Source organism: Eptatretus burgeri, chromosome 11 (assembly GCF_056783735.1).
Source record: "Eptatretus burgeri isolate ZD-2024b chromosome 11, Ebu_testis_v1, whole genome shotgun sequence".
Taxonomy (NCBI): domain Eukaryota; kingdom Metazoa; phylum Chordata; class Myxini; order Myxiniformes; family Myxinidae; genus Eptatretus; species Eptatretus burgeri.
The window spans coordinates 80,776,190-80,801,656 of NC_140971.1; the positions used below are offsets into that span (position 1 = coordinate 80,776,190).

Consider the following 25,467-nt stretch of genomic DNA (forward strand, 5'->3'; position numbering starts at 1 on the left):
AAGAAGACGCCTCTCGGTACACCACCACTGTATGAACAATGGACAGCCTGCTACACCTCCCGACACACATGTAACGTCTGATTACCAAACAGCCTGGCTAAACATGCATTTAAGGGGGGGATCTGGGCTAATCCTATATTTAATAACCCACTAGGGGCCCATTTCCGCAACAGTATGACATGTGTGAGAACTCCACCCACATCCTTTTTTTTCTCCTTTATGCACAAACTGCAATGGTGGGAAAAGAGGGACCTCCACAATTCACAATTTTAACATCAATTTTCATTTATTTATATACAAAGATGAGGCTTGTGGAGGAGCTACAACACAGAATGGACCAGATGTAACAGAAGGTGAATAGTAGAAAGAGGGGGGTGGGGATGGGTGAACAGATCAACTGCAGGGTAGAGGGACAAAATAGGAGAGTTGGAGGGACAAGCGACTTGGGAAAGAATTAGAGCGTGGGGAGGACACAGAGGGTAAATAAGATTAATGCAGCCACAAATTTTCAAGAATCACAACAGTGGAAGGAAAAACTAGAAACCTGGAAAGGAGTCACCTTGGGGAGGGTTGTTAGGGGTAGAAAAGGTAATGGTTGTGGATTGGGGTGACCGGAGATGGTGGTGAACAGCTGTCTTGATGCCCTGGAGGGCAGAATGAGATTGAAGAGACTGATTAACTTGGTTCCACAGGTGGGGACAAAAGGAGGAAAGAATGAGTTGAGATGAGCAGTGTCTGGATTTTGGGAGTTTCACCAGAATGGGGTTACTGGCAGATCGTGTGCACCTTGTAGAAATCTGCACCCTGCAGTACAGAACACGGAAAGGGCAGAAGGTGCAAGACGAGAGAGGAGGCAGTAGAAGGCAGAGAGACCACCACCCTGTCTGTGATGTCAAAGTGATTTACCCAGAGACTCAGCTTCAAATTCAAAATTTTGGTGACAACTTCTTCAATAGCATTGTTAAGGAAGTGCGTGAAAGTGTTTCCCAGATGATCTTTTTGAAGAGAGAAAGTGCGTGTGTGAAATCTGTCAGGACTGAATGACATGTTCCAAATGTAGGACCAGCTCGTGATTATTTCAATTTCTCCAGAGAGGGAAGAGGCTGCTACCTGCCTATCTGAAGGATGAGGAATGATACGGCACATGGTAGACTCGTCAGCAAAGATATAAAGAAGATTTTACAGGGAGTCAGAAAGCTCATCGATGAAGATTAAGAATAGGACTGGATCCAAGACACTGCCTTGTGGCACTACGCCTTTCACAGTGAGATTTGATGAGAGGATCGCTTTGAGATCCCTGCATTGGCAATGGGAGGTAGAGGAAGTTGATAAATGTGTGGAGGTACACTACCGGTCAAAAGTTTTCGAACACCCCCATTATTCCAGTTCTTACTAAAATTTAAGCATTTCAAGTCCAGTGAATAACCTGAAATGGTACAAATCTAAGCGGAAAACTGCCAGAGGTTAAAAAAAGTTTAGGTTACCAAAAACTGAAAAAAAAACTAGAACGGGCACTCATAGAGCGCATACCTTCGCCACCACTACTTTTTTTGTTCTTGGTATGAGTGTGGGGAACTGGTTTGATGCTGGTTTCATGCAAATCGAATAAGAATTGACTGAGTTATGCCGAAAACCGCATATTTTTCAAGGGCGTGACCCCCCCCCCGACATTTTACCCCAACCGGTGACATGTGTTATGACATCATTGTGTCACAAGATTGGGCATTAAATTCTGAACATTTGGGTGCTGGGTTCATGTAAAGCGGACAAGAATTGACCGCGTTATGACAAAAACCGCATATTTTTCAAGGTCGTGACCCCCCTGACCTTTGACCCCTAACCGGTAACAAGAGTATGGGCGTCATTGTGTCATATTGCATATCACAAGATGAAGCGTTGAATTCTGAACATTTTGGCGTTAGTTGCATGCAAATTGAATAAAAATTGACCGTGTTATCGTAAAAAGACGATTTTGACCTTTTCGTGACCTTGACCTTGACCTTTGACCCGAACGATCCCAAAATCTAATCGAATGCTTCCTGGTTAATAACCAATCATCCCACCAAATTTCATGCAATTCGGTTTAATACTTTTTGAGTTATACGAATCACAAGATTACAAATAAATAAATAAATAAATAAATAAATAAATACATAAATAAATAAATAAATAAATACACGCCGACCAAAACATAACCTTTCGCAGAATGCGAAGGTAATAATGTAAATTTCAGAGTTGTTAAAAAAGGCCCTTTTCAGGGAACAAGCAATGGGTTAGCAACTGCAGCTGTTCTGCAGCAATGGAAGTAAATTAAGCCTTGAAAGTTGATGCAAACAATTACTACAGGTGTCCCAACTTTTGTTGATTAGTTACAAACCCTCTGTCTGTATAAAAGCAGTGTTGGAACAGACTGTGTTGCTACACACTCTGAAGCATTATTTGGAAAATATTGCACTGCAGAAAGTAGTATATTGCTGTCATAAAGGCGAAAAAAAGACAATTAACAAAGGACTTCGAGCTGCAGGTTTGACAGGTCGAGTGGTAGTAAGAAAGCCATTGCTAAGATGGCAAAATAACAAAAAGAGGCTTGCCTGGGCCATGAAGTAGCCAGTGGACTCCTGAAAACTGGAAGAAGGTCTTATGGACCGATGAATCAAAATTTAAAATCTTCGGTTCATCACGTAGGGTTTTTGTACTCCGTCGAGTCGGTGAAAGGATGGTTCCTCAGTGTGTGACACCAACTGTCAAACATGGAGGAGGAAGCGTGATGGTCTGGGGCTCTTTTTCTCGATCCAGAGAACCAAAAGGGCTACGACAGCATTTTGCAGCACCATGCAATACCCTCTGGTCTCCACCTAGTTGGTCAGGGGTTCATCCTACAGCAAGATAACGACCCAAAACATACCTCCAGGCTATGTCAGAACTACCTTAGAAGAAAAGAACAAGACGGTAGGCTTCAAATCATGGAATGGCCAGCACAGCCTCCAGACTTAAACCCCATCGAGCTGGTTTGGGATGAACTGGACAGAAGGGTGAAAGCAAAGCAACCTACAAGTGCAACACATTTCTGGGAACTTCTGCAACAGTGTTGGGAAGAACTTTCTGAACAATATTTGATTTCCATTGTGGAAAGAATGCCACGAGTATGTTCGGCTGTTTTATCTGCAAAAGGTGGCTATCTTGATGAGTCAAAAATTTAGATTAAATTTTGTTCAACAAAACGATTCCATGATTTCTTTGTTATCTGCAATTGTTTATTTGTTCTATGCTTTAATTTCAGAGTACATTGAAACATTAAACTGCTAAACTTCCAGTAAAAACTGGAAAAATGGGGGTGTTCTAAAACTTTTGACCGGTAGTGTACATTGGATGCCATATGCAGAGAGTTTTGAGAGCAAAATGGGTTTCCAGATGGTATCAAATACTCGTGATATGTCCAGAGAGGTCACCCTGACCTCACATCTGAGGTTGAGGACCTTTGTTCATTGTTGGGAGAGTAGAACCAGCATGTCCAGCATAGAGTGAGCAGGTCTGAATCTGAACTGACGTCTGAGATCAGGCTAATGGAGAAAAGGAAGGATTTGATGTCAACTGCGATGATTGATTCCGTGACCTTGCTGATGATTGGAAGTAAGCTAATAGATCTGTAATTTAATGGGATCAGTATTTGCATCATGCTTATGTTATCCAGCGATGTCGGCAGTTCATGTTCCGGTCGAGTCATACCAAAGACTTTCAAAATGGTGATGAAAAATTGCTTGATGCTCAACATTTAAAAAAGGACAGAGCACGAACAACCATAGATTAGCAACTATTACACAGGTTTAATGTGGCTAAAGACCTCCTCCTTCATACAAGTTATTTTGAAGACCTGTGTCGAAACATCCTGGATTTATTTATTTACTTTATTTTGTCCTTTATATCTCTCTCTCTCTCTCTCTCTCTCTCTCTCTCTCTCTCTCTCTCTCTCTCTCTCTCTCTCTCTCTCTCTCTCTCTCTCTCTCTCTCTCTCTCTCTCTCTCACCCCTCTCTCCTAAGATACTGTATGAGCTCATGGTAGAGGAGGGATGGGCAGTGACGTATTCTGAATGGTATATCTTATGGAAACTAGTTTTCACTCTGTGTATTAAGTATATATTCCTCTCAGTACATTCATGGTTTGGAGGAAAAATTAGACTCTTACTAGCTGAGTTATTAGATAGTAATAGCTATATAAGGCCATCGCTTGGTGAGTTGATTAATAATATTGTTGCAGAAATGGCCCTTCGCGTGTTATTAAATATAGGATTAGCCCAGATCCCCCATTAATGCATGTTTAGCCAGGTTGTTCGGTAAATGGACGTTACATGTGTGTTGGGAGGTGTAGGAGGCATGTTCATTTTTCGTACAGTGGTGGTGTACCAAGAGGTTCTTCTTCTTCCTTCTCCTCTCCAGACAATAGTCCCATCCCAGTGCTCTGAGAGGGTGTGGCCTAGAGAAGTGAGCGCCGGGAAGTGAAGGTGGAACTGAGAGCACCAAGGTGGCGCGATCGGCGGTATAAGGGACGGCTGTGTCTGTTTGCGATCGGCTTTTGTGAAGAGCGAGCCGAAAGAAAGGCAAGGAAGGGACTGCAAGAGGTCTGTCTGCCATCGGCTGGAGGAGAAACTCGCGGTGCGTGTGGCCGACGATCTGTAAGAGAGGAACGGCCTGAACCTGAGGGTCGAGTCGGCGATCTGCTGAGGGAGTAACTGAGCCTGAGTGTCGAGTGAGGATTCTGCTGTATAGAAATGACTAGTGGGAGGCTGCAATCTGCGTCGAGAGGAACTGGCTGCTGTGTGAGTCGGCGATCGACTTTATGAGGAGGTCATCGACAGGTTCAACCTGCGTCTAACCACGGAGCCTCTGTCCTTACTCACGGCATGGCGCGACACGTCTCAACACGTCTCGTGGTCCCATCGATCCGCCTGCAGAGCCCAACACCCCGATTTGGCCTAACCTGGTGAATAGGCCAGGCCCAGACTTGTATACTGGACCTTGTGAAAAGCCAGTTGGAGCATACCATGGATCTTTCGTCTTGTGCCGTCGACCTTACGGGGGCTGAACGCGCTGAGGCTGCGTGCATGGGCGGTGTGACAAAAGGAGGACAACACCGCCATCTTGCCATCTACGCCAACTTGCTGGGTGCTCGAATCCGTTGACATCGGCTACGCCATCTTGCTGGGTGCTCAAATCCGTTGACATCGGCTACGCCATCTTGCTGGGTACTACGCCATCTTGCTGGGTACTACGCCATCTTGCCGGGTGCTCGAATCCGTTGACATCGGCTTGTCACGAGCTGCATTCGTGCCTTCGACACTTTTCCTCTCGTCCATGAAGCATCACCAAGTATTCTGTGTCTTGTCTGCATGCTGTTCGTGTCTTGTCTGCATGTTGTCTAAGGTTTATCTCGCTAGGGTTCCCTTTGAAACCCGTAATCCGTAGCTCCCCAGTTAAGAACGGGTTATAGATTAATTATCACATTGTCGTGAATGCTTTGCTTGTGTTGTGTTCCCCGATATGTCCCCAATAAATCTGGCTGAGTTATACGAGATTTGCCACCTTGAATTTATTCGTGCCGCGCCGAGGAACGATCCGCTCAATTTGGATATAAAACAAAAGTGGTTACGGACTGGTAGACTCCGCTCGGTCTCTGACAAAACCAGTCTGTAACCGGGGTCTATTCCCTCAGCTGGCAAGGCACAGGTGTATTTTGGTATTGTGATCTGAGGCGCGTAACCAAAGAATTGTGCCGAACCAGCCGGCGTTATAACCCTGGAGACGGCGGTGCTATTAAGTGACGCCGAATCTTCAACATTTGGCTGTCAAGAGTAGGGTGTGATTGACATCACTCGTCCGAATCCTCAACACTGGGGTCAAGAGTCGGGTGCGAATCCCGCCACCGCTGAATCCTTAACAATATGTTTTCGGTTTTTCTCTTTGTTGCAACTTGTGTAATGTATGAGGTTTTAAAAAATTTGACCAGGGTATTGCTTCATTACTCTGCATGCACAAAGTGAAAAGCAGGGATAAGACACTTTTGAACGAACAGGCTTCTGTCCGTCCGCTCATCGACAAACGTCATTTTATGATCGAGGAACAAGTTGATTTCAATTGAGTGTGAAATTTTGAACATGAATCGGAAAACGAACCTGTAGTTGAACCAGTACTTTGGCCTGAATTTGTCCCGATCGCACATGAACAGAGAGGAGGGAGATACTTTTGTTTACTCTGATTGTCTGCCTGGCAGTTAAACAAAATTAAAAATAATTCAAAACAGAAAACTTACTGTTTATAAGGATTTCATCTCTCTATCGAGTGCAGCCTGTGGTTGCTGGTTGCGACGCGGCTATGCCGCTGATGCAGTGTCCCCCTTACCAGTACACTGGTGCTCATTTTGCCGACCTCGGAAGAATGACAGGCTGAGTCAACCTCCTGATGTATATTAATTCAGCAGCCAACGGGTCTTGAACTCAGGACCCCAGGATCCCAAGCCACCACCCAAACCACTAAGCCAACACCAGGCTAAGGAATTCATAAATGACACAAACAACAGACACAAAGAACTAATGTAATGTGGTAAATAAGGTGGTGTAATGGATGCTGCATCAATGGTGGTAAACTTCGGAATTTTTTTTGAACAATTTTTTAAATCATTATTTTATTTCAATTGAATTATAATATACTTGTTACCCTCGCCAGAGGAGAGGGTATTGCATTTGGGTCCGTTTGTTTGTTTGTCCGCACAGAACTTTTGTATTTTTCTCCGCAACTGCTTGTCGGATTGAGATGAAATTTTCACCATTGGTGCGACTCCTCATGTAGAATGTTTCAATGATAATTATGACATCGTAGGTCACGTGGTGTGGCAGCCATATTGGAAAAACGCAAAAACTTTGGACTTCTGCCGCCCTGAAACCGCACCAAGGAAAAATTTGAAACTTGGCACATAGCAAGTACTCCATATGTGGAATGAGCTTGATTTTTTATGACATCATAGGTGCCCTTTTTATGACGTCATAATTGCATATGTAGAACGCCACATCCAATCAGTATGAACATTTTTGAGGGTCATCTAGGGATAAAATGGTCCACAGAAAAAAATTTCATTACATCATCGGTCATGTGATTTGGCAGCCGTATTGTTTTAAAAAAAAAGAAAACCTTCAAAAATCTTCTTCTCTGAAGTGGCTGAATAAATTGCTGCAAAACTTTACATGTATGAGCGCTTGTTCATGAGGAACAAAAGGATCACACATATATAATATCATAGGCATAGACTCCTATAGAGAAGGACTGGAACCTCCCATGCTCGGGGTTTTTAACTTGAGTCCGGGGCTAAAATGACTTCTAGAAGGGCTAGAGACACGATCTCGAGATCCATATAGGGGTTTTTGAGGACGGCGAGTTCAATAGTGTCATTTTCAACACCACCTGAGGTTATCTTCAAGGTCAAAAGGTCATATTTCAAGGTCAAATTACTGAATTTTGGTATTTTTTGCCTGTTTTTGTGTCTAACTCATAAATGGTGAGAGATGGCTGATTGTAATAAGATGCAAGTGTGTGGAGCTGTCAAACTTTGATATTTATTGTCATATATTGTATTACATAAACATTATATGTGTGTCATAACACTGTGCCTATTACAACTATGTCTATGTCTATCACTAGTTGGAGAGCTTTTCTTGCCTCCTGAGGCATCACAAAGCTTTTTCTTTGTCACTTACATTGAGGACATGAGCTTTCAATAGAATGTTAGCCAAAGTAGTACATGCAGCATTACTACTAGCGAAAGGTGCATCTACAGAGGATAACAGCTCAGCAAAATGAAATCGGCAACGCATTTTAGTCTTGTCATACAAATTAAAGGCATTATGTACAAAAAAGACGGTTGACACAGTCGGCACACTCAATCCACCTCTATTCAAATTATCTAGAAACTCAGATGACACCTCGTTACCATCTTCATCATCAATGATCTCCTCCATACTAGTGCTATCACCATATTTATGAACAAGGTGTCTGGCCAAATATACTACTTTATGCTTAAGGGCATCGTCAGACCCCAAGAGATCCTGAGTGTCTTGAGGAGTAATCTCGTCAATGAGTTCACTTCGCTCATCTGGATTTATGGAAGTTGTACAGTTCTTGTCGCAATCAATCACACGAGAACTAGATTCGGGCATAATGTCATGCTTAATGAGTGTTTGCAAATTTACAATTTTAGCTGCAGCCATAATGTCAACTATGTCAATGTAGAAGTTTCCACCGCTTCTTTGCCTGGCTTGGCCGAACTTTTCCAAGGCTTCATCTGCAAATATAGCAGGAAGAACGTAGTCAAAGTCTTTCTCTGCCAGAAGCAATTTGGCAGCATCCACATTATTACGTGTGGACACAGTGAAGGCTTCAGCAGTTTGCTGAGTTAGCTTCAGCTTACGACCACCACCTCCTTGCCATGCGCAGGTAGATATAATTTGGCAGGCCTGCTCCAGCCTAGTGAAACTTGTACAGTCTGCTGTCCAAGGCTGTCTGGATTCGTCGCGCAGATGGATAGCTGAGAAACGGTCTTTCACGTTCATCATCTTGAACCACTCACTCATTATCTGGGTGAGGATGATTGTGCCTTCGCTGATGCCCAGTGAATCCTTGAAGGTCTTTAAAGCAGCGACAGTCTTGTCATTGAACACTTGGCATACCAATGGTACGAACTGGCATTGAAGGGGCTTGGGGAAAACAGCAGTGTGCGTCAGCTTGGTTAAGCGAATAGGAGTAGCCCGGTCGATCTCATAAACCTTCTGAATATCACTTCAGTTAGCTTTGTACTCATTACCATCTACGACAAATGAGAGTGTCTTGCCATCAATAGTAATCCAGTTGTTGCGAACATTTTTGAAGATGTGCACGTAGTCATACACTAAGAACATAGATTGCTCTTGAATTGACAGCACTTGGCAACTTCCTGGTCCTCCAAGTTTTGAATTTACACTGCGGTTGGTATTGCAATTGTCACATATCAAATAAATCACAGTACCGCCAGCACCAACTACAGCTGATGCAGCTTCAATGAGTTCCTTCAGCTGATCGGCAGTTCGTTTTTTGCAGGGCAAAATGCGTAGAATATAGCGTGGACCACCGAAATGGCAGGCAACTTCAACAACCATAACATGTGAAGCAAGCATTTCGTGTTCACCACCCGCTGCTGCATTTTGAGCATATCCTACAACATGCCCTCCAGAAAATCGCAATGTCTCGAACAGCTTTACCTCGTCAAACATTAAATTGACCAAACGCTGCTGTGGTTTAAGCTGGTCGAACAAGGTTTTGAGGTTGGAGTCCTATTGACTACTAGCAAGCATCTGTTTTACCTTTTTTGTTGATGGTAGAATGATTAAGCCGGATCGAGGATTCATGTTGTATGCACTGGGTGATATGTTGTGAAGCTGCATTGCGAAAATCATAGTATCAATATCAAATCGGCGACGATCAAGAGGTTTGAACATAAGATGCAGCTGCGACAGAAGGAAGGTGAAATGAGGAAGCTCGTGTGCCTCAGTCATCCAACAGAGCTGGCTTATTACAAGCTGAAGAATTTCCTTGCTTGTGCATTCATAGATGTTTACCTGGTCAGTTATGGATCTAATCTGGGACCATTTTGAGAGCAGGCTGTTCTTCTGCAAAGGAAAAAGTCGTTTGGGCACATCAATGCCATCTTTCTCAACTCTATTCAAGAATAGAAATCCAAAAGGTGAGTGAACTTGTTGGAAATGAAAGAACTGCTTGACAGTTTGTCCAGTAGCATCAGTTCTTGATCGGTAAAGGTTTTCCTGGTCTTTTATGATGTTAAAGCCAGGAAAATAGGAGCTGATTTTAGCACAGAAGTGGTCGAAATCTTGGATATTGTCTGCAGCCTCATCAGCTGCCTGCATCTTCTTAGTTCTTGATTCTGACGTAGAAGATGATGTTGGGCGTGGGGCTGAGGTCACCTGCTTCAAAGCTGATTTCGGTACTCCAGGAAATATTGATGGGGGTTCTTTGGGTAGTTTGCCACCCCGAACTGACACCCAATCACAATTGAAATGTGTCTCACAAATATATGTGTCTCCTTTAAGCACCTCAAGCTTTCTTTCTCATTTGGCATTGCCAATATCCATCTCTCCCTCTCCTCAGGATCTTTTGGGAAGGATATGACCTTTACATAAGGCGTCCCATCATAGTTTCTTCTCCAACCAAAGCAGCTGCAACGACGTGGCATATTGTCACCAAAGCAGGAAACAACACAAAGATCCTGTGAGATCACCAGCTGGACAGTTTCTGAAAGAGAAACAAACAAAACATACATTAGTTAACGATGATAAAAATCAGCAAGTAGGTGCAGTAGGTGTACAATGTCATGTTTTGTCATAGACTTTACAAAAGGGCAAAAAATACCAAAATTCAGTAATTTGACCTTGAAGATGACCTCAGGTGGTGTTGAAAATGACACTATTGAACTCACCGTCCTCAAAAACCCCAATATGGATCCCGAGATCGTGTCTCCAGCCCTTCTAGAAGTCATTTTAGCCCCGGACTCAAGTTAATCCTTCAGACTCAAGTTACAAACCCCGAGATCGTGAGGTTCCAGTCCTTCTCTATAGGAGTCTATGATCAGAGGTCACATGGTTGGCAGCCATCTTGGATTTACCCTAAAACCTATAATAATACACCACTCAAAAGAAGTCCTGGCGAGGGTCTGCAATCTCGGATTGCTCTTTTTCTTGTTATCACTGTGTGCATTACTTCGGCTTGGATGATAAATATTCGCCAAATTTTTCCACTTCTATGATTGAGAATTTGTGGCTGCATCCATCTTGTTCACCCCCTCCCCTCCTTCATGTCCTTTCCTTGCCCACAGTCTTACCAGCATCCCTTATTTCTCCAAGTCTCCCTCTATTTTGTCCCTCAACCCAACTGTTAGAGTGTCCTCCCCACCTCTTTCTGTTGTTATTTTTGTTCTGTAACATCCTGATCCATTTTGTGTTCGACCTCATGCTTCAACAGTAAACAAAACCAAGAGGATCTAGATCAAAGAAACAGAAATAAAATAATCATTAATACCATTCACAATCATCAAATCATCCTCCATGTCTACTCCACGCACAGACATGCTCTTTGGTCCCGCTTGGGGGTCCAATCCACACCCAGGATGCCCTTCTGCAAATTTCTCTACACACAATGAGCCACACTCCCAGCCCATCAATCCATTTTTGCGCCCCACAAAATGAAATTTCCTTCAAGCAGCTCCAACACTGGAATAACATCCCATTCTGAAACATCTGGATCCCCGCTACGTACTCCTCGGGCTTACCCAGAATTTCTCTCGGCAGATATCCGTTCCTTCCCCATTCATTCCTTCAACCATCACTCATACCCCATTCACACTGCTTTGCTCACTCCCTCCGTACCTCATACACACATTCTCCCATCAGTGTACTCACGAGAGAGAGAGAGAGAGAGAGAGAGAGAGAGAGAGAGAGAGAGAGAGAGAGAGAGAGAGAGAGAGAGAGAGAGAGAGAGAGAGAGAGAGAGAGAGAGAGAGAGAGAGAGAGAGAGAGAAAGAGAGAGAGAGAGAGAGAGAGAGAGAGAGAGAGAGAGAGAGAGAGAGAGAGACACAGAGACAGAGACAGAGACAGAGACAGAGACAGAGAGACAGGCAGTGAGAGCGAGCGAGAAAGTGACAGGGGTGTGGGAGGAGAGTGCTGCATTTTATTGAGAGGGAGAGGGAGAGGGAGAGGGAGAGGGAGAGGGAGAGGGAGAGGGAGACAGGCAGGCAGTGAGAGCGAGAAAGTGACAGGGGTGTGGGAGGAGAGTGCTGCATTTTATTAGGAGGGGGAGCAAGGAGGGGACAGAGAGAGACAGACAGACAGACAGACAGACAGAGAGAGAGAGAGACAGACAGACAGACAGACAGACACCGCGACCGCAAAATAGGGGTCATCATCAGAGACATTTTCAAAGTGCTGAAAGCCTGCTCATGTATGACAGCCCGCAGCCACCCTGAATCCTTTCCTTTGAGACTATACAACGGTTTTGTGATATCGGCATAGTGGGGAATTAGTAGGGCATTCGTGGGGAATTAGTGGGGAATATTGGCATACTGGAAGGATGATGGACCGTTCTTCAGACCAAAACTCATCACACGAAAACAGAAGAGTCCTTCTCCACAAACTAAAGATGTCTTGTTCTTGTCCTCTTCAGCAATGAGAATCTGGAAATACCCAGTGTGCATATATAATTTGCTAAAAATCTTGCACCCACGGAGAGATGCAGGGATTGAGTCAATTGGAATGGGATATGAATCAGCAACAGTCAAAGAGTTCAATTTTTGGAAATCAATCCTTCCATCCATCCATTGGGACCATACTCTGTGTATAGCATTGGTGCTGCCGAAGCAGTCTCCTTGGCTATTGGACACAATCCTGGATGGAATGCCACTCCGACACAGTACACCAGCAAGCTGGTACTCATTTTTCCGACCTCAGACGGATGACAGGCAGAGTCAACCCCGCCTAGTGTAAATTCAACAGCCAAGTGGGATTTGAACTCAGGATCTGAGGATCCCAAGCCCACCACTCTAACCATGAAGCCAATACCAGGCATATTATGAATACCCAAATGTAACTTACCAGATGACTTGCCGACTTTAGGAGCAACGACACACGAAGAGGCCCAGACCGAGTTGGCCAGTTCTATCCGACCATCAGCAGGCATCAGGTTGATGTGTTCCTTGATGAAATCCCACTTTTCAGGGGAAACTCGGTTGGGCTGGGATTTGACTGAAGAGGCTCCATTGACCAGAGGTATGGAATGCTGCACAATGTCAGTGCTGCCAGGTTTATCTGAGAAAATGTCCTGGTACTTATCAATTAAGGATTCAAAGGCAGTTAATTTTGAGGATAATAGTTCAATCCTCTTTTCAGACGATATCGTTGAGGAGTCAGGGATCTCTTCTGGTAGATAGGCTCGAACAGGCCCATTGTCCAGGAAATTGGGCTGGTCTTCAATAATGGTCACCGGGGGGCCCCCATCCATACCAAAAGGCGAAAGAATACATGGTTATGAACTCTGCACCCAATATGATCCAGAAGCAAAGTCCATAACCAGACCAAGGTGCTTGGCACCCTCACAACCAATGATAACATTAACATATTTCAGTGGAACAGAATAGAACGTAATTGGGGCAGTCACACCAGCAGTCTCTACAAAGACTTAAGCCGGCATGGTATGCAGTGGAGTGCCGTCAACTATCAAAATCTCATCGTCTTGCTGCTTAAAATCCAGGCCCAGGGTGTGGTTCATATTTGGCCTGATTTGGGATATGCATGATCCAGAATCAACAAGTGCAGACATGGCCTTTCCCCCATTGATCAGCTGAATATAAACATCAGGTGCTGATGTCTCAGCTGACTTCATAAATATATGTTGGCCTGACATGACCTGTCAAAAACGGTGGGAGGTCTGTTGCCTTCAGGAGATGTCCTGACTGGGAAATCTGACCTCCTGTGGCCAACTTGCCCACACTGATAGCACATGACTGATAGTCCAGGACCCTTTGGAGGTAAAGTAGCATTGGCAACCTGGGGGGGGGGGTGACAGCTGTGTCCAACGAACAAAGTGAAACCATACCTGAGCACCAAACTCCTCAAAGGTCTCATCACTCTTCATTGAATCAGACCTAGTTTAGCCTGTAAAATTCAGATGTTCATTGGTCGTGGCACAGAATCAAATTCCTCAACTGCAAATAATTATTTCTCTCCTCATCTGAAAACTCAGTTTATACTTTCTGAGCCCTGCCCATTAAGGTAAGGCTCGAGGGCTGAACCCCAACTGGATTCTGGCAAATCATCTGACAGCGCTCGCCGTTCAAAAGTGTCAAGGTAGCACACAATATTGTCGTTGTTGGATAATTTGAGCAAATTGCGAACTTCCAGTGGTCTCACTGGAATCATAGCCTGGCATAAAGTTTTTAAAATGGACAACACGTCTGTGGTACTAACAGGGACAGCACCAACAGACAGGGCCCCAGGCATCACCATATCTGGAAGCTCACAGAAGGCATTAATGTGCTCAATCTTAGATATAAAAGCACCAATGTCTTCATGGTTTTCCTTGATGTTCTCAGCCATATATGTTTTCAAGTAGGACTCATGATCAGCCATGGTTGGCGTTGACAGTTTCTGTCTGGTCAAACACCTTCTGTGGAGCACCCCTTCAAAATTCTCCAAACCATTAACCGGAACCATGTACACCGTAGGTCATGAAAAAGAAGTCGTGATGCCCCAAGCACAAAGAGAGCTTTTGACACTAAATTATACCAGGGAATGAGGTTAGGTACTCTAGTCTTCAAACTGTAACGATGATGTGGCAGCGCTCACAATAGCGATAGTGTGGTTTTCATGTTCTGCCCAGCAGGCTCAAAAAATTGCAAAACATCTGCAACATAACAATCCAGATCCTGCCGACTACATCAGTATAGGGGGTTCAGCCCCTACAGAGTTGCCTGCTGAGCAAATAAGGAGTCTCAATCAAGTTTTGTCACCGTTTCTTCAAGGTTTGTATGACCATCCGACTTCCACAGATACAATTCCCAAGACCACCCACCAACAACTGGGCCTTCTGCCCAAATGTGACATCACCACCCGAAAGTGAAGTTACAACTCGACACTCCAACTAATGTTGGTAGATGGGACGCCCAGTTTAACATCATCAGAGGGACAGCACACACATTGATGAATCGCCCTGCCTGTGAAACACCAGGATGACGGTTTAAAGCTGGGTCACGAATTGAACCCAGGCTAGACAGCTTAGAGGCGAGCGCGCGAGTGTACCCCGAGGTCATCCTTTCAGCCCAAATCATCTCAATGCAATGTTAAACAAACCGCGATTCGCGATTCCATGTTGTATCCATACGTTTAAAATGTATCTTGTTTGGTATCGTATTCTTCTTCTGGTTGAATGTTGAGCTTTGCCTGCGTGCGGAGATTTTCAAAAGCAGCACAGGAAGCGGCCGCTGGAAAAGGGAGACAGCCGAACACGCGAACATAGAAACATGGACAGACACCATACTTTGCATTATATAATAGATTGTCCCCATCTTTATTGTTCTAGCTTATAAACACTGTTGCTTGTTTAAATCATGCAGCATGAAGATTCAAATGTGAAAATAGATTGCTTATTGGCAAAATTGTAATCTAGGACACTGTGACCTCAGTAGGGTGATGGGCTGTGTGCCTTCCAGCATGCCTTGTATCCACGGATGTGACCTGCTTCATTTGCGGCATTCTGTTCACAAGCTTTGTAAAGCACTGGATTTGGGACTACGCCACATCTACAATCATTATCCACATTATCGTGACGTCAGCAGGCAAGCAATCTTGCAATTGTTCCCATCACATACAAATTTCTTCTGAGATCTGATGAAAATGTCATGAGAAGTCTTGTTGTTTTTTTTTTTTGCATTGGAGCTGCCATAAGTTACATCTGCAATCATGTGGACATAATATTTCCCATGGTATCTGTCAGTTAAAAGCCATATGTTGTGTAAATCTAATCATCAGTAAATGAACGATTAAATTTGATGGTTACATGTTATAAGTTTTGTTGAGCACACAATGGTGAATTGTAATTTGAACTGGTTGATGTAAGGAGCTAATTTTGACTGTAGATGGCACTTTTGTACTGTTAATTGCCTGGTAAGATTAGTGAAGGTGCTGGAATGTTCTCAAACGAAAACTCCAGGATAGTCTAGAATCGCATTTGCTGGAAGACACGGGATTATTCTGTTATGAGAGCGAGGTTGGAGGAGCGAGGAGCGAGGCGTAGAGAAGGGTGACATATGATGAGCTGTGTGTTTCCATCGTCCCCGTGCTCGAGTTAACTCTGAGTGTATCGGGAAATAATTTCTTTGAGCTCTTTAAATCAACCTGGACGGGCCATCGTACGAGCGGACACCGCGACAAGACAATCGTTTGACAGTCCTCAAGGACGAAGTGAACACGCGTGAGTTATTGTGGCAGGACTGCGATACTGGGCGGTGGAAATAACTCAATGCGGGAATCGGAGTTGGACATTGCATGTCACGGTGAACTTCCTCGTTTGACTTTGTATCTGTTTGTTTGAAATACAAGTTTCAAAAACGTTCCGTTCTTGATGTGGTCATTGTAACGCCTCGCAGAAGTCACAGACACCAACTGACAGAGATCCAATTTGAGTGGTAGCCCACCTGTATATTCGTCTAGACTCGTGAAGCTCAAAGCTTGGTTGTAGTCATGAGAGGATGCGCTGAGTCCAGCACCACAAACCACATACTCACACCAAAGGGAACGAAATCCCAAAGGTATCCACGTATCATCTCCATCCCCGACAGTATCATTCGCAAGAGTAGGTCATTGGCTGGTACCAGAGTTATATCCATCCATCCATCCATCCATCCATGGGACCATACTCTGTGCAGAGAGTTGGTGCTACCGAAGCACTCTCCTTGGCTATTGGGCATAATCCTGGATGGGTCACCACTCCGACACAGGATACCAGCAAGCTGGCACTCATTTTGCCGACATCGGAAGGATGACAGGCAGTCAACCCCACCTGGTATTAATTCAACAGCGAGTGGGATTTAAACTCAGGATCCGAGGATCTCAAGCCAACCACCCAAACCATTAAGCCAACATCAGGCATAGAGTTATATAAACACTGCCAAAGATTTAAATGAAGTGGAACACAATATTTAATTTCCCAATATAATATAGGATTTAAGTACAGTAAAGAGTAAAACTTGCATGTGATCTGATAAGTATGATTCTCTGATCAGAGATTCAATGTTTGAAGCACTATCCTGGGAAAGGCAAAACAAAATATGTGGGGCAGTTTGTCGCTGTTTTAGGGACACAAGTCCATTGCAGGAATTTGGAATTATTTTGTATGACTACCTGCACACATTGACCTGCCGTTTTCTAAAATCACACAATCTTTGAAGTTAACGAGTGTTAGCGGATGGGACAGTCAGCTTAATCTCCATAAAAATGGCATATCTGTGTTGAAGTTAACGTGTTAGTTCTCTTTTTCAGTTGTATGCAACACAAGGCTGCGGGACAGCATCATTGGCTGAGGGTGCGGCTGTGCCACAGATGCAATGCCCACTGCTGGTTTGGACAGGAATTTGTAATTTGTTCATGATGCCAGCGATAGCTCGCTTACTCTTCGCGAAGGACATCATGGGACCTTTAACGTCCACCAATGAATGCTGGCAGACGGGATTCACTTTTGACATCCATCCGCGTGATGGCACACACATTGATGAATCACCCTGCCTGTGAAACACCGGGATGATCGTTTATAGCTGGGTGGGGATTCAAACCCAGGGGAGACAGCCTTGAGGCAAGTGTGCGTACCTGTAATCAGCGTACCATACCATAACGTACAATAATGTGTGTACTGTACCATCCTATCAGCCCAGAAAGTGTTAGTAGAAGGCAGCAAGTCGATCAATTAAGCCTGGTGTTGGCTTAATGGTTAAGGCGGATGGCTTAAGATCTTAGTGTCTTGAGTTTGAGTCGCTGTTTTTTCCGTCGAATTAACACCAGGTGGGGTAGTTTCAGCCTGTCATCCTTCTGAGGTTGGTGAAATGAGTGCCAGTGTACTGGTAATAGAGGGCACTGCATCAGTGGCACAGCTGTGCCTGCAGGAAATGCTGCAACCAGCAGCCAAATGCTGCACCCAATAGTAGATCAAGTAGATCAAGTAAGTCAGATCTTGCTAAGACACAGGAATCATGTTCCAAGTATCATTTTCCTCTGTCTTAAGGCCCGGTCACACCTTGACGTTTTAGCCAACGTATGCCGATTTTTGAATTTTTTTTCTAAAACGCTGGCACACGTTGAATACGTTATGGGTAAGTTTTGATAACATTGCGAGCACGCTGAAAACCGCTGCCATACGTCATTGTACGTTGGCTTTAAACGTTGTACTTTTTGGTTGTCCTCAAATTTTTTCATGCTTGAAATTTCACGACGTATGCCGGCGTATGACTCACACGTTCCGCTACGCTGGCCACAAGTTGTATGCACGGTCTGCGATCGTTGACAGACGTCAACACATGCTACTTGTAAGTTAATCATGTTGAGACACGCCGAGGTAATGTTTAGCGTACCCGAAACTTATTTCTAACCTATGATGAACGTGTTGTTGGCACGTTACGCGATCGTTGCCACACGTCGACAGACGTTACTTTTAAGTTAATCATAGGCTGAAAGACGTCGGTATAATGGATCGTCCTTGCGTCAGCGTCCACGGCCACGGCCAGGACACTTATTTGCAGCATTCTTCAAAGTTTTCTTCGGCATGACGAGGATGTTCACACTTCGATGTCTAGCTTGGCTATGATTCCAATTGTCCATCGGCAGCGTCTATTTAAAATAGTCGAGTTTGAGCGTTTTAACACGTTCAGAAGAAACGATTAAAATTTCCAAACCCCAGCGTCAAAAAACAAAGGCGAGTGACAGCAATTTAAATCGTTCATTGTAAACAATGAAACTAGCTGAGTGGTACCGTTTAAAAGTCGTTGAGTGTAAAAAAAAATCCAATTGTTGAGCGCAAGCGTCTACTTTCAATAGTGGAGATGCAGCCATTAAATCGTTGAGTTTATCATTTAAATCGTTAAATCGTTAAACGCAAGGACGATCCATCATAACCCACACCCTCCCCCTCACACTCACCTACTACTGCCAACATGAACAAACTACTACTAATACTAATACTAATACTAATACTGATACTGATACTGCTGACATGGACATCGACTCAAAAAGGAACTCAAAAACACTGTTGGGTTCCCCTTTTATGAACACCATTTTTATATACCAATTCCCAAAACCACTGGGAACGCGTCTTTATATGGCAGTTGTAAGCTAGAAACACGTTCATTTATTTTTTTTGTCGACTGGAAGACATCATTGGAATACGTCTACATACGGCGATGTGTGTTGGGTCTACGTAAAGAATTGGTTCAAAGCACGTCAAACATAAGTTAGAAATAAGTTTCGCGTAAAAAAAGACATTACCGCGACGTGTTTCGATTTATGAGTAGCTTATAAGTAGCCTTTGTGGACGTGTGTAAGCGTCCACATATCGTGTGTAAAACTTATCCCCATCGCATGCGGAACGTGTGTCATACGCCGAGTACGTCGTAAAATTTTGAACATGTTTAAAATTTCTTGACGTACTCTACTTACTACGAGGTATGATAGCGTACTTTAGCGTTCTACTCACGTATACCAAACTTACTCATACCGTATTTGACGTGCCCCAACGTTTTAGACACATTTTTCTTAGGTCGGCATACGCTGGCAAGATCGCCAAGGTGTGACCGCGATGTTGTCACTTCCATTTCTACGGCAGTTATGATTCGAATCGTTGTGCGTCAGCCTTTTAATAGGCTACGTCACGACATCGTCGGCGATGCGTTCAACGCGCTATGCCGAAGTTAGACTATCGTTGGGCATCGGTTGTGTAGGCCGACAACAGGTTCAGCATTCGTTGGTATAAGTTATCTATAACACAACGAAACGTTCTGTGTAGTTACCAATGCGTTATACATAAGACCAAGTCACTATGAATACGTCCGAATCTTTAAAAACAAAACATCAAAAGTTCAATGTAAGCCAGCGTTTTGCATACATTTTAATACGTTGCCATCGCTGGCTAAAACGTCAAGGTGTGACCGGGCCTTTAGCTACCTTTTTACAAAGCAATGGCTCACACAAAGCCAACATGATCAACAAAATGGACAAATGAGCAAACGACAACAAAACGTTAAGTGGCAGACGTATATCCTGTACCAGTGACAACACAATTGGATGATCAGTGAATTTATCAGGAGGCAAGAAGAAGCATTCTTCATATAACATTGAAATATCATCGTATTTATGACACAAAAAATAATTACAACAAGCGGGTAGGCGGCGATGGGTCGCCGAGCATGTAAACTATAAGATATAGAGCAAAATGGATGTCATATAGCGGATAGGGAATCACCTTAAGATTATGAATATCAAATCTCATCCAGTTCCATCTACTGATAACTACTCGGTATCCATTTGAATAAAAAGTACCGAAAATGCGGTTTGAAATCGGAAATCCCCAAAGTTCGAGGGGGTGCTGTGGGTGAACAAAGATCTAAATCAAAAATCCGGCTTGATCGTTTATGCACAATGTATTTCAGACGATTAGTGTGAATTTTCATGACCATCCGACCATAACCCTTGGAGGAGTAGCATTTGGCGCGAAGGCACCTCAAGCTCTCGCATATTATCGATTTTTGCACTAATTGACCTTTGACCCCTGACCTAAGCAAAATCGGTCAATATGTCCTGAGGCAAAGTTGTAGTACTCATTGAGTACCATGAACCTGCAAAGTTTCATTCATATCGCTGCACTCACCTGGTCGCTAGGGGCCTTCAATTTTTGCCAATTTTCGCGCATACCCTAATCGTAGGGGGCGCTGTGGGTAAAGTGTTCCATATATCACAAAAACCGGAATATATTTGATAGAGCATCACCTGTATATCATTCCTGCCAAATTTCATAACCCTACGTGGGATAATGGCTTTCGGAATTGATTTCGCATGAACGATACCGATTTTGAAGGTTTTTCGGTTGTTGCTAGGGAACCAAAGCGTCCCTAGCAACCATCACAATTTCCAAAGCACTAGGTCATAAGATGTACCTACCACCCGAGTTTGGTCAAAATCCGCCCACGTTTACTATCAATTATGCTGATGACAAACGAACAAACATCCAAACAAACATCCAAACAAACAACCAAACAAACAGACAGAATTACTGACAATAAGGGTCACCTATTTCGGTGACCCAATAATGTTCTTCTTTAACATCGTGTCCTTCTGAAACCATCTCGCCAGCAGTGTTTTCCCCAGAAAATATAATTAGGGAAGGGGGTGTTTGTTTTCAGGGGGACGGGGTGAGGATCAATGGGTGAGATTGGAAGGGCAAGGATGGGCTGTGCAGCACCATAGTAAAAACTGGAAAAAAAAAGTGAAAAAAATACTGTACTGAACTCATATTTGTAAATCATCATACAAGTTAATGTTTGCTTATTTAGGGCATCGGTAAAACGCCACATCGACATCCTTCTTGGTTTCTTGTTGTAATTTTACATTTTGTTGATGAACTTCTCGAATGCAGTGCGACCATTTTTCGTGACTTCCAGTGAGTCTGGCACTTCCAGTCGTTCAATTGATGATTATGCTCATTCTTTAATTTACATGATCAGATGGAAGGGCGACTCCTTTCAGAAACACAAAATTATATTTAATGAACCAACAAACGCTCAAACGGAGCTGCTGCGACTGGAAGTAACAGGAGATGAATCCCCCTACCTCTCTCATTTCAGGAAACGGCGCGCAAAGATCAGGTGCAGACAATTGTGATGATTACAAAAGAGAAGTTGAAGTCAAATCCTCATTCATTCCTTGTATAAGATTCCACTCTGTGTTCCCATATTCGGTCCTGGTAGTCCCGTTGCTGTAATGCCTCACTCCAGTCAACGATCTGTTTTATTATCAAATGAAAGACCAAATACTGCGTTGTAATCATCATCAGGAACCCGAATAAGCAGAGCAAAGATAGAGTCATCAGGAGGAACCTGGATAGGATTTGGGACAGGCTTTTGCTGAAAGTACGTCGAGGTTGAGGAGAATTCAGAAGTCACTGCTGCTATAGATTGGAAGGAATGAAGTCTGTGTGTACTGTGTCAGTTGGCTTGAACAAACACTTTTGTCCTCATCACTTAGGGATTCAATATGATGGCCTTCATCAGACAACTTCTCGACTGACGTCTTTGCTTCTTTCAGTATGGTATCAATGGATATCTCTCTGATTGATCAAAGTGTAGCTTCTATTGCTGGATAAAGATCCACTACTCTTGCAGCAGATGTCTTGGATAGGATTAAGCCTGGTGTTGGCTCCATGGTTAGGGTGGCTGGCTTGGGATCCTAATGTCCTGAGTTCGAGCTCCGTTGGCTGCTGAATTAACACCAGGGGGTTAACTCAGCCTGTCATCCTTCTGGGGTCGGCAAAATAACTACCAGTGTACTGGTAGAGGGGCACAGCATCAGCGGCATAGCTGTGCCCCAACAAAATTATAGCTATCTGGCAGCCAAGCTGCCATTGACAAGAAGATGGATTGTATTGTTTAATTACCCAATTTAATTTAACTGTGCACTAACAAAGGACAGAATGATGATTGTCTTATCTGAACATCACAGCAAGAGTATTCCCACCAGCTTCACTACTTAGATCCATCCCATCCTGGTAGATACTTTATAAAGCCAGCAACAAACAGTTGCAGTCATCCCAAGACTAGTCAGATCGCTCTTGAGAAATCCAGCGGGCTTAACTAGGTTGGATTAATTTTAGTTTTAGTCTCAGAGCATCTTCTATTTTCTCCCAAGATGTTGTCATTTTGGACTGTTGTTGAAAAAAAAAAAACCAGGAATATCATGAAGACAATAAATATACGGCTCTTTTAACGTCCTTTGAAAATTCCGCAGCTCATACAAGTGCTCTGTAATCCGCAGCTCATCAACAAGAGAACGGTAAATTTTAGGTTTTCTGCTGTTATGTTTAGATTAGGAAAGTGTCTTCATGACGATTAAATATTTGAGTCTAAATGGATATCGTCTGTGAATAGTATTGTTGATCACTGTGGTCATTCCCATATATGGTATGATTTATCAAACTTTGATAAATAATGGTTTAACTCTCGCATCAAACGCAAAATTATTGACATGAGTGTTCAGGTTTGGAAAGATAGTCAACAGTGACTCCCTGTGATGAAATTACAGTTTATTTAAGAACAAGTTTTACTTTGAACCTTATTTACTGCAACTCTCTCCAGTCCTCAGAGCTTGTACAGTATGTGTAAACTCCGCTGTGACAACCATCATCTTCCTGTTCCTTAACAGTTATGTCCGTTATGCGAGGCTAATGCTACCGGTGACGAATTTCTCCATCTTCTTGTCTGTCCATCGTTCACTGAAGCTCGTAATAAGTGTATGAAACCTCATTATTGGGAAAATCCTTCTGCGCATAAAAGGGAAGAGCTATTAAATGTGGGTATGTTGGTCAGCTTGTTAACGTGGTGAAGTTTATTGGGAGCATATTATCCAGGTTCTAATAACTTGTTAATTTCATTGTTGTTATAGAGAATTTTTTTCTGCTGAGTCGTACTTAATATACATTATATCTGGTCATCAGTATCCAAACGTGACTTGTTTTGTAGACACTTGGATTCTTAGGTTTTCTTTACTCTCATGCCCTGAAAGGGGTCGAAGAGGTCATAAAATTAATTAATCAATTAATTCATTGTCGTGTGTATTGGAGAGATTGGGATTACACTTTTCTGTGAACAAATCGTGTACTCCACCGTGTCTTACAGAGAAGTTTTCAGCTCCATCAAATGCACAATCAGCCATCTGTTTAGGGTCAAATTTACAAGCATTAGACATGGATACAACCACATGTCCCCAAAATTGTGGGTGATGGCAAAAATCAAAGCTAACCAGAGACTAAAAGCCTTGAACATCCATCCTCCAAGTACAGGAGAAAATGGCTGATATGTTGCAGGTTTTCAAAATTACAAAGTAATCCGATAATATTCCAGAGGAGCATTTCTTCAGTACACCGCTGTGCAACTGTACACGAGCACGTGAACTCAAACTTTTTAAGAGTGACTGCAGGAAAGAGATAAGGAAAAACACCTTGAGCTAAAGAATAGTCACACCTCAGAACAGTCTCCCAAGAGAAGTCGTCATGTGCACGACTATAAACCGGTATAAATCCAACTTGAAAAGGTGCTGGAAGAATGACGCTTTGAAGAATCCAATATTAGGCAACCGATAAGAAAAACAGTCTGCAAACTGAAGAATCCTGAATCAACTTTACAACTTTACAACTTCACTTTATCTTATACACATTCAACTATTGTTATCCCTTCGGTCACTTTCATTACAATATAATTCAACTAAATTTTAAAGTAACAACTAAATGTATTTTTCCCAGATGGAATTTTAAAAAGAAGGACGAGATATAATTGGAAAACTTGTAAATTGGCAACATTACACGTTATAGTTGATTAATGGGGGGAGGGTGGGATGTAAGAGGTGGTTTGGGAGATAATAGTCCCCCCCCCCTCAAAAAAAAAACACAAACAAACAAAAAACACCAGGATGATAGTTAATAGCTGGACTGAGATTACAATACAGGTGAGACAGCTTAAAGGTAAACACACATATCTCTAAGCTATGCTCCCAGCCTGATACAAAAAAAAAAATGATATCATAACAATAATCATGATCATTATCTCCGCTACTGAAAGTGGACGGAGGTTATGTTTTCACGTCTGTCTGTCTGTAAGCAGGATATCTCAAAAAGTTATGGACAGAATTGGACGACGAAGCTTGGTGGACAGGTTGGGTGTGTGACAAGGACGAATTGATTCGACTTTGTTGAAGATCCGGATTCAATACGTTTTTAAATGATTCTTCACCATTGAGAGATGGGGCCAAAAACAACAACACATAGCACGATATCTCAAAAAGTTGTGGATGGATTATGACACAACTAGGATGAGTTAGTATGATAACAAGTACAAGCCGATTCGATTTTGCTTCAGGTGCAGATCCAGATCCGGCCTATCAGTGGGATACAAAGCGTTAACTGTTCAGCCTGGCGGAGGTATCCGCCCTACCCGAGTGTCGTTCTGGTTCTTTCTATAATTATCGTTGTTACCTTTTTCCTGTTGCCATTGCTTTATAATTATCTGAAAAGGAGGAAAAATGTATTATTTCCTGTTGTTTTTTATGTTTTACTTTTCTTACATCTTCCTTCTTTGTAATGTGCTTTGAGATTTAGCTTCAAAATGAATAGTGCCAGATAACTTTTTAAGATAATTTCGCAAATTTGTGTTCCAGTGATGAGAGCGTTTCCACTGGTGTGGCAGTGGTGGACTGTACTGGGTGAGTTGAGGGGCTCAAGGGAACTACATTAGCGTCTCAATAAGAGAAGAACTCGTTGAGATGATGTTCTATAAAATTTAGGGCAGTTCTTGTGGCCGTACAATCCCGAGGCTCATGGAAGAACGAGGTGACCAAAGGTTAAAAAAGGCAACGTACTGACAGTGGGGCAATGGGGCCACAGTTGGACCTGATAAGCAAGGGGAATGAATGAACAGGAAAAGGGATATATATATATATATATATATATATATATATATATATATATATATATATATATATATATATATATATATATATATATATATATGGCAACCTGGAAGTGATTGGGTTAGGTAGGGTTAATGGGGGTACTTCAGGTCATGGGTAAGGATAGGAGATGGCA

General features: G+C 43.1%; 1 protein-coding gene across 3 annotated transcripts in view; it reads left to right on the forward strand.

Moving 5' to 3' along the window:
- TMEM244 (transmembrane protein 244) overlaps positions 1–25,467 on the forward strand; it is a 68,567-nt gene that overhangs the window by 37,681 nt on the left and 5,419 nt on the right. For 2 of the 3 annotated variants that reach the window (XM_085847182.1, XM_085847183.1), the window contains exons 4-5: positions 15,290–15,415; positions 25,041–25,085. In XM_085847182.1, coding sequence (XP_085703308.1) covers positions 15,290–15,415; positions 25,041–25,085 — 171 coding nt within the window. The remainder of the gene's footprint in view (positions 1–15,289; positions 15,416–25,040; positions 25,086–25,467) is intronic. The other variant, XM_085847184.1, reaches the window with a different exon arrangement.